This window comes from Xiphophorus maculatus, chromosome 21 (genome assembly GCF_002775205.1).
Source record: "Xiphophorus maculatus strain JP 163 A chromosome 21, X_maculatus-5.0-male, whole genome shotgun sequence".
Classification (NCBI taxonomy): Eukaryota; Metazoa; Chordata; class Actinopteri; order Cyprinodontiformes; family Poeciliidae; genus Xiphophorus; species Xiphophorus maculatus.
The window spans coordinates 2411397-2421343 of record NC_036463.1 but is presented as its reverse complement, the minus strand read 5'-3'; the positions used below and the strand labels follow the sequence as shown (position 1 = coordinate 2421343).

Here is a 9947-nt window from a genome sequence, read left to right as displayed (position 1 = left end):
ATTCAGATGATGCTGCATGTGAAACGCCGTGGTGTGTGTGCAGGAAGATGTTAAAAAATTGACTGGAGGGAAATGGATTCTATTTCTCGTGTGTACAGGAATGTTTTTGCGCTGTATATTGTTCATCTGTGCCCCCCGCTGCGAACAGCTCGGTATCTGTGATTGTATCTGGTTGCTGTATGCAGGCATTCCCTCTCACAGATTGCGGCGGCTCTGTGATGCGCCCGGCTTCAGACTGCAGAGGATGCCTGCACTCCACACTGCTTTTTCTCCTGCAGCTATACAAGATGTTCACTATCAGTGCGGATTATTTCCAGCCAGGCCTATAGCTTTCATGTAAATATCAGTGGGAGAGGCGTGTCGGGAAGATAAAAGGCCAGATATGGGAGTCCCATCAGTGGTGTAGGGGGAGGAGAGGGGCATGTGTGCGTCAGGGTGAGGTATTGATGGATGCTGCACACTATGAGCTGAAGCGTCACCATGTGAGATTGACATGTCTTTGTAAGTAGCAATCTAATATTCGGCTATCCTGCTTTTTGGCTGTCTTCGGTTTCTAATGGACTGAGCTGGTTTAAAAGTTCCAACACCTGAAGCTTTCAGGTTGTCCAATATGGAGGAAAGAAAAGAGTTCATCCATTCATCTGTCGATTACATCAGGCACCCTTCAATTCTGGCCTTGTGTCTCCACACTGTAAAAAAAAACGGCCTCATTTTACGGTAAAAAACTGGCAGCTGAGTTGCCAGAAGTTTACCGTCTTTATACGGTAAAAGTCTGGCAACCAAAACTGCCAGTTTTTTACCGTATTTCTAAAATACGGTAAAATTCTGGCAACCAAAGCTGCCAGTTTTTTACCGTAATTCTAAAATACGGTAAAATTCTGGCAACCACAGCTGCCAGTTTTTTACCGTATTTGCTAAATGCAGGATTTTACCGTATTTTTGAAATACGGTAAAATTCTGGCAACCACAGCTGCCAGTTTTTTACCGTATTTGCTAAATGCAGGAATATACCGTATTTTTAAAATACGGTAAAATTCTGGCAACCACAGCTGCCAGTTTGTCACCGTATTTTGTAAATGCAGGATTTTACCGTATTTTTAATATACGGTAAAATTCTGGCAACCACAGCTGCCAGTTTGTCACCGTATTTTGTAAATGCAGGATTTTACCGTAATTTTAATATACGGTAAAATTCTGGCAACCACAGCTGCCAGTTTTTCACCGTATTTTGTACATGCAGGATTTTACCGTATTTTTAATATACGGTAAAATACCGTACTTCCTAAAATATTTTAAAAAAAATAAAATGTGGTTTTGCCGTAGTAAATACGGTCATGCTGACTGAGGCATAATATCTACATGAGTGAAAAACACATCCAGACTGTATGATATATTGACATTTTATTGTAAACCCTCCCCCCCAAAAAAAACTTATGGTAAATTACTGGTCTCTGTTCCTACCAGAATTTTACCATACGAATTATAGTACAACAACCAAGGAAGTGTAACTTGTCAAGCATTTCTATACAGAAAGTTATAAAGAAAATAATTTCTAATTAAACAAAAATACAGATTACGAGTAATCCACTTAAAGAAACAATTTCTATTTAAAAAGTCAAGTTAAAAAAAGAACTGATTCTATTTTATGTCCAGTTTCCTCACGGTATTACTGAGATCTGGAAAACAAAAACAAAACAAACAGTATGTGTCCACATAAGAGATAACATATTGTAGAAGACAAAATGGTGATAAAAGGATTCTTGTTCTGGGTTGAGAGTCACAAGTCGCTGAGATCAGACGTTGCTCAGGATGGTTGTAGTCTTCCCAGTCACAGGTTGAAATTGAGACTCGCATGTTGTCAATCGGGTGTTTCCTCTCTGCTGGAAAACAAAAAGAAAAAGTTAGAAAGATGCACTACATGAACATCTTATTCGCTTAAATGTTTGTTTCACCTTTGTTGACTTGCATATGGACACAGGTACTTCAACCAGGTGGTGTGATCATTTCTGACTGAAAATTCAGTAGTTAAACCTTTGTTTGTTGTCAACAGGTGTGATCCTCTGGTCTGCAACCAGACAAAATACACAAACAAAAAACAAATAAAAACAAATATAACTGTTTTAGGCAATTTATGAAATAGATACTCACCATTTATCTGAGTCTCATGAAGGCCAATAGGTTGTCTTCAACCATTTATGTAAGTTACATTTCCTGCAAGCTAGCAGAAACAAAGCTGTAAATGTGAACACTTTTCATACAGGCAAACAAATTGATACAGCTGAGACAATTTATGCTAGGTTAGTTTTTCTCAGTCACTTTTGGTGCATTTCTCGAGTCATTGTTGGCATTTACAAAACAGTAAGCGCATTTCTCAAAACAATTTGTAGAAACAGGAAAAATAGCATTTGTTTGCTTTCAAAATCCTTAGTTCAGCTCTTAAAATCCTGTCTGTTAACATATCAGTGACTCAAAATAATAAGTTATAGTCTCTCTATGTACAGATAAGACAGTCAAATCGATTAGTCATGAGAAGAGACTACAAAAGGATCATTTACGCCAGTGTTTCTCAACCCTGGTCCTCAACGCCCCCCTGCTCTGCATGTTTTAGATGTGCCTCTACTCCAGAACAGCTGATTCAAATGATTGGATGACAATCAAGTACTGCAGAAGCTTGTTAATCATCCAGAGATACAATTCAGGTGTGTGGCAGAAGGGAAATACCTAAACCTGCAGGACAGGGTGACGCTGAAGACCAGGATTGAGAAACACTGATTTACGCTTTTGCTATAATTTATTCATGGACCATGCCATGGTGATTCAGAAAGAAAAAGACAGAAATGCAGAGAACAAAAAAAGTAGAAAAGGAGCCACAGGACAATCTCCTCAAGGAAAACTGTACAGTGCTGTAGAAATTACATTACATTTTAATTTCCATAGTCACTTTGTTCCTTAACTCCACTGAGGAATCTTTCTTCCTCAGTGGGGTTAAGGAATGAACAGTAGGGTGGGAGGACCTCCATCAGCATCATGTTGTGGGTCTCAGCCATGTCCTGATGTTGGACTGATGGAAACTGGCAGATGTCCTCAGCCTCTTCTGACTCTTCTTCTGCTTTCCTCCCAACTATTTCCTCCTCAGCCTCACTCCTCTTCTTCTCTCTGGCTGTTCACTCTGCCCAGATACTTGTTCATCAGTTCTCAGACATGTAACATTGTGTTGTGTTCTGACTATATAGAGCATAATGTTGCCAACAGATGGTTCACAAGATGCACCTCCAATCTGTTTCAGAAAACTGGTTGATCGTTGGTTGAGCTAATGGTTCATACACTGACCTGTTAGAGAAACTCAGGACTCACTTGGGAGCAATTTACCAATTCAGGACAGATTTAGAAAATAATAGAATATAAATTAATTAATATATGATTCACATTATGACAACTTTAAGACTTATGCATGTTAAGACTTACACAATGAACTGATGCTATTTTGGAAGTTGAGAATTCAACACAGACACGTTGTTGTCCTGTTGTCCTCATTTTCTGTATACACCCTTTATCCTCCGGGTCAAAATGACCCGTCTTCAATAAACCCCCAATATAAGCAGCTTAATTGAATTTTAAACACCAAATTCTATCTTGTATATTGTCACTCACCACAAAATGTGTGAATACTTGACTTTTCCCTCTCCACTTGAATTTCTATAGCTTAAGAAAAAGAATGTGCAAAATGAGTTTCGAATGCATTTTTATTCATCACAGTGACTAATTTTCTTTTACTTTTCTCCAGTGAACAAGAGGATGTACAATACAAAAATATGAAAAATAACATAACCCATTCAACTAATTGGCACATGTAGGGCAGTATGCAAGTGCACAGCCTTTGCAGATATATTTCTTACACCTGCAGCACACAGTATGTGTTTTACAGTCTGAGGGCAGAACTGACATCTCTTCCTCTTACTTGGCTTAGCTGAGGAAGTGGCTGTGGTAGATGGATCCTCAGGTTGATCAGGAGCTGCTGCACTCTGAATAGCTTTCACAACTGCTGCTGAGGCTTCTGTGTGGGGGACATGCTTCCTTCTTTCAATGAGTGGAGTTACAAGTGCCTTTCCTAGCTGCTCCAGGAACACCCTCTTCTTGTTGTGCTTATGAGACATCCAGGTTGGGTTGATCTCTATCCAAATCACAAAGGCATTGTAGGAGGACACATCAATGATGTTGTGGAAGATGACCAGGGGCCAGCGGGCAGTCATTCTTCTGCAGCTATATGCTCCAATCACCTTATCTAGGTTGTCCACACCTCCTTTGTTTCGGTTTTATTCCAGGATGATGATTGGCTTCCTGTCCTCACGGTCACTAATGTCGCCGTCTTTGTGCAGTGTGCTCAGAAGAACTACATTCTTGTTTTTCTTTGGGAGGTAGGAAACTAGAGTGGTGGTGGGTGTGAAGGCAAACTTTGAGGAGAAGACCTCTCTCTCCTTTGACCCAAGCAGTGCAGGTGGGAGCTCAGGCTTGTTCTTTTGAACTGTACCAACCATGGTGATCTTCCTCTTCAGGAGCTGCTGTCCGAGTTCATAAGAGTTGAAGAAATTGTCACATGTCACATTGTGACCCCTCAGTCCCTCTGTCACATCAAGCACAACTCGCAACCCCTGGTTCTTCTCTGGGCATCCACTGGTTGACTTCCCAGTATAGACTTGCATTTTCCAAGCATAGCTTGATTCAGAAGCCACCCATGACTTGATCCCATATTTTGCTGGCTTGCTGGGCATATACTGCCGGAAAGGACAACAACCTTTGGACAAAAGACATTAGCATCAGTGATTAGTATCAGTGTCACAGAAAACAGTCAAAGAAATCAATAGTGAAAATCACTTTTATTACAAATATGAAAACAGATTACCTCTAAATGGAACCAGTTGCTCATCCACTGTTACATCAGGCTCTGGATTGTAGAGGTAGGGCAACCGCTCCACCCACTTGTCCCATACCTCTCTTATGGCTGCAAGTTTGTCTGTCATACGTCTTGCTGGTCTTGATTCACGGTCATCAAATCGCATCAGTCTTGAGTAGGTGTGAAAGAGTTTGACTGGCATTGTGGCTCGGAAAATTGGCCTTCCACTCTCTGCTCACTTCTGCTACTGATTGATCTGAGACACAACTAAAACTTTGTAACATTTTATGGTTTGTAAATAACTCTGTGACCTTGATTTCAACTCCATTTGCCTCACGGGTCATTTTGACCTGAAGACCATCTTTGTACCTTTTTTTGTACAGCTTACATGGAAATGAGAATAAAAGCAACACTGAACTTTTTCTATTGTCTGGGCCAATCTAGGAAAAGTCTTAAAATCTCAAGTTAAAACAATTACATTTAGGGGATTGTTTGGGGGGGGGGGGTTTAACACAGTGGCGGGTCATTTTGACCCGAGGACAACAGGAGGGTTAACATATTTTGATCAAGACGATAAAAGCAAATTACAATTATAAAAGCATAGAAGTGTACATAACCAGCTACATGATGTACAAAAGCAAAACTTGCAAAACTAATTTTTTTGATGTGCAGAAGTGACACAGTAATTTGAAGATTGAACAGGTAGTTTTAAGAATTTCAATTCTGTTCTGAGAGATGCACCCAAACTGAGAAAAGCTGTAAAATATTAATATTTAAATTCTCTTATCTTCAAATCCTTCAACTGTCATGGACCCAGTGACTTTAGTGCAAGTATTTTGGGTGTGAGAGTCAAGAGGTCAAAGGAAAATATTAAATAATATCTCTGATGCCAAGCTTTATACTTCTAAGTATTACCAAAGTATTGAAACAAAAGCTAACATGTTCTTCAGAGATTTAACTTGCATGCATGAACATTTCACACTCAAAGTAATTCAAATTAATTATTGAACCAAACTTGGAAAAAGTTGCTTCTGCCATTAACAATAACTTTAAGCACATGTAGTCTGAAGTAGACCAGAAATATAATCTATGCAGCCGTTCCTACAGAAACATTAATGGAAGTGTTGCATCTGTGAAGATTAAATGTTCCATATAGTAAAAATATCTAGCTGCAGTGCATGTACATAAACAGCATGGCTCAGAAACTACACATTTCTTTGTCAGTTGGTTAAAGTTAGCTAACTTCAGTTGAAACCGTGAAAGGGACTCACCTGTGATGTGTTGCCCTTCTCCTCCTGAACGTGCAAAAATAGCAGAAATTTGATTTCAAAGACAGTAGCAGCATCTTGACAAGGACCAGGCCTACTGGGCTCTCAGCACCCTAGTTAGCAACCTTAGTTAGCACAGTGACTTTACTGTGTTGAGTTCAGGACACCACTACAGGAACAGAGTTAAAAGAATCTTGCTGCTGATGCTGAAGGATCAAGCAGCAATGCAAACTAGATAATTATTTGTTTACATGACAAATAACAGTCTCCATTTACTGTAAACCCTACTATTTATCACAATTACAAAATGAAAAACTCTCTAGACCAGGGGTCCCCAAACTACGGCCTGCGTCATTTGGTCTGGCAATGCCGGATCTGGCCCGCCTCCTCATACCAGAGAGCATTCAGTGTATTTTTTCATATATTGTATTTTCTGGTTTGTGGATTTCTCTTCAACCACCAGGGGGCTCTTGAGCAGATGTTAAACTAACTTTCCCTCAAATATATACTAGTCAGTCCCAGTCACCGTTTCACTCACGGTTTTTTCCATTTCCATTCTGGGTAAAAATCTATCTAAAAGCGACCGCGAATGTGTCGTAGTCAGCAACCCCCCCCCCCCCCCCCCCCCCCCCCCCCCCCCCCGTCGACAGTTTCAAAGACAGAACAGCCCCCCCCCCCCCCCGCCGACAATAAGTTTCTAAGGTATCTTTCTCCAAAAACTAAGACCGGCCCCCGAGCAGAGAAAGGAACAGCTATGTGGCCCTCGCAGGAAAAAGTTTGGGGACCCCTGCTCTAGACTATTCTCTACTAATAGCACAATATTCAAAACCAAGTGTGGGATTTGTGAAACTTCAATGATGGGTGACTTTACAACTTGTATGATTTTGGATAACACTAGAATTGTTCTTTATTGAAGTTTCACAAATCAGATAAAGGTTTTACAAATCCCACACTTGGTTTTAAATATTCTGATATGAGTTGAGAATAATCTAGTCCAGATTTGAAGAGTCTAGGTGTTGTAGTTTTTTAGCTAGAGTAAATTAAAGATGCTGATTGCAGTGAAAAATTAGGTGGAATTGCCCTTTAGCCATTTCCCAAATTGGAAGCAGCAATTGGAAACCAACTTCAGCTTCATTCAAGCAAGAGGGGCTAACATACAGTTCTCTTAATGTTAATGATCAAATGCTCTCATAAATGATGGTGGCGTTGGCTGTAGGAGTTTGCTTTGCAATCGGTGGATCGCCAGATCGATGCCTGGTCTACTGCTGAGATTTCAGTTTGGTGTATTAAAGGCATTATTAAAAAAGAAACCAAAATATCACACCAGCATTCTGTTCTTTGTAAAAAATTATTTTGCAGTCTTGTTTACGCTTTTACATTGTAGATCTAAACATCAGCAAAATTTGTAATTTTGGCTGATTGCTACTGTTAAGTTTAGGGTAATTAACTGCTGGCAATATTACAATTTTTTAAGAACTTTACAATTACTTATATTTTTACACTATATTTCTGTATTTTCTACATTCGTGACTGTCACAATTATTTAGGATATATGTTTATTCAGTTATGATAATGCCATGTATTTTCTACGGCAGTATAATGCTGTGAATATTCTGGTCAGTAACTGCTGGCATTTTACAATTTTTTACCGTAAATTTACTGACTTTCTTTGCAGTTTCGACTTACGGTAGTTCCATGTAATTTCTACGGTAATGCAATGTTTTTGGGTACGACGGTCAAAAACTGTTGGTCTTTTACCATTTCTTACCGTAAATTCACTGACTTTCTTTGCAGTTTCGACTTACGGTAGTTCCATGTAATTTCTACGGTAATGCAATGTTTTTGGATACGACGGTCAAAAACTGTTGGTTTTTTACAGTTTTTTACCGTAAATTTACTGACTTTTTTTACAGTGCAGTCTTTTGTGAGTCTGTTGTTTCTCCGGTCATTCGTGCGTCGGTACACTGCTTCTACGATCCTTTTAGCATCCGTTTGTTGTTTCTACAGTCTGGTACGTCCATCAGTCGTGTCTTTGGTCTTTTGTGTGTCCATATGTCGTTTCTACAGTCTCATGTGTCCATCCGTCATGCGTCGGCTCAGCGTTTTCACATTCTTTTGTGTGTTTGTGTGACAGTTTCTCCGATCATTCTCCGAACATTTTGCGGGCAGGTTTCTTTTCTCTGGTCGTTTGTGCGTCGTTTTTCCAGTCAGTTGTTTCTGTTGTCTTTCTTGTTTCATTTCTTTGGTCTTTAGTGCGTCCGTCCGTCCGTCCGTCCGTCCGTCCGTCTTCCCAGGTCAGCCCAAAAACACAGTCTGTCTGTGTCCTGGGCCTTTTTTTTTGCTCTCACTAATTTACACAAAAGGAGTCCAAAACAAGTACCTAGTGCATAATGTGCCTGTTTTGTTACTCTTAACATTATAAACATAATAAACCATAATCATCAAACGTAACCACAATAAACAGTTATAAACAGAATAATTTCTCAGTATCCCAATTTAGTGAAATGCACCTGTAGGTGAGGAAGAGTTATAAAAGCCTAAATTGGAGCCAGATTACCTGACAGCGGGAGCAGCAGTTGAATTGACCCGTCGCGTCCCAGATAACATTTTTAGATGATTTAACAAATAATAAAATAATAATTCATCCAAGGTGAGGCTGATTTGAGTTTTTCTTCTCCCGCAATCAGTCAAATTGAAGCCACATGGTGCCTCTGTGCCATCAGTGATGAACGTCCCCTCTTACCTTGAACTCCAGGGTCATGACCTCGCCCTCCCAACATCTGATTTCAGGTTCGCTCGAATCAGACTCTGTGTTTATGCTAAGTCGCAACGATTGGTTTCACGGCACGCCGAGGATAATTACCAAGGGTTTTCCCTTATTGAATGGTAATTACGAAAGACAAATAGACTCGAAGCGTCTGACTTCCTGAGCGGAACGGCTCGGCGCGTGTGCAGCTGTGGGTGGCGACGGCACCGAGAGTCAGCATGTTTGTTTCTGCAGCTACGCACTCCGAGTACTGAGATAATTACATTTCAGGTGGCTGCTTTGAAAACCAATGACACAACTGTACAGTTTACAGCTTCATTTCAGCCATTTTCTGACTTGTTTTACACATCAGCTCAAATTAGGGTAATAAATCAACAGAGTACCACTAAATCCACAGTTTCTGAGCTCTTTTCTTAACTTTTTTTTCTTCTTTTTTCTGGATTAATATCATAATGACCTTTGACAGTTTGCCATTTCGAATGCTGGCTTGTTCCCGCGGCCGGTATGGACTTAACACGCCGTCCCTGTAATTGACTTCTGTCCAGGTCCTGACTGAAGGTCGCTCCGGCAGCCAGACAGCAGAGTAATTAAAATCTCTGCTGCTCTTTAAGGCACTCGTTGAAGTCCACCCTTCATTTAGAAAATCATTAGTCATGCTACAGCTAACCCCAGCTTTATATCACAAAATTTCGCATTCATGAACAATGTATAATCATTAGCGGTGTCTGGAGTAATTGAGGGTGGCAGTGGGGAAATGGCTACCTGACGACGACAGGTAGAGGCTTCGCTTCTTCAGTCACAAACTGATGTGAAGAATTACAGGGGATCTGTCATTCAAAATTCACATTTTTATGTTTTTTATACTTTCATTTTGGTCTCAACTGCTTCTAAAATCTGTTTAAAACAAACTACCAATAATTTTATGGTGTTTTTTTGGTGTCTGGAAATTTAATTGCACCAAAAACTTCCCGATTATTGAGTCACTTTTCATTAGCACTGTGCTCGTTACTTAGCAACCCCA

General features: G+C 40.1%; 1 protein-coding gene and 1 long non-coding RNA gene across 2 annotated transcripts; both read right to left on the bottom strand.

The window, feature by feature from the left end:
- Positions 1-1697: 1697 nt before the first annotated feature.
- LOC111606269 lies at positions 1698-2298 on the bottom strand. Its single transcript, XR_002752006.1, has 3 exons — positions 2149-2298; positions 1953-2065; positions 1698-1880 (listed from the first exon to the last, which is right to left on the bottom strand). It is a non-coding gene; the product is annotated as an uncharacterized LOC111606269 (long non-coding RNA).
- A 1455-nt stretch (positions 2299-3753) lies between these two features.
- Positions 3754-5239, bottom strand: LOC111606188 (piggyBac transposable element-derived protein 3-like). Its single transcript, XM_023326041.1, has 2 exons — positions 4901-5239; positions 3754-4792 (listed from the first exon to the last, which is right to left on the bottom strand). Exons 1-2 carry the CDS (start codon positions 5091-5093, stop codon positions 4314-4316), a joined length of 672 nt encoding a protein of 223 aa, XP_023181809.1. The 5' UTR covers positions 5094-5239; the 3' UTR covers positions 3754-4313.
- Positions 5240-9947: the final 4708 nt, after the last annotated feature.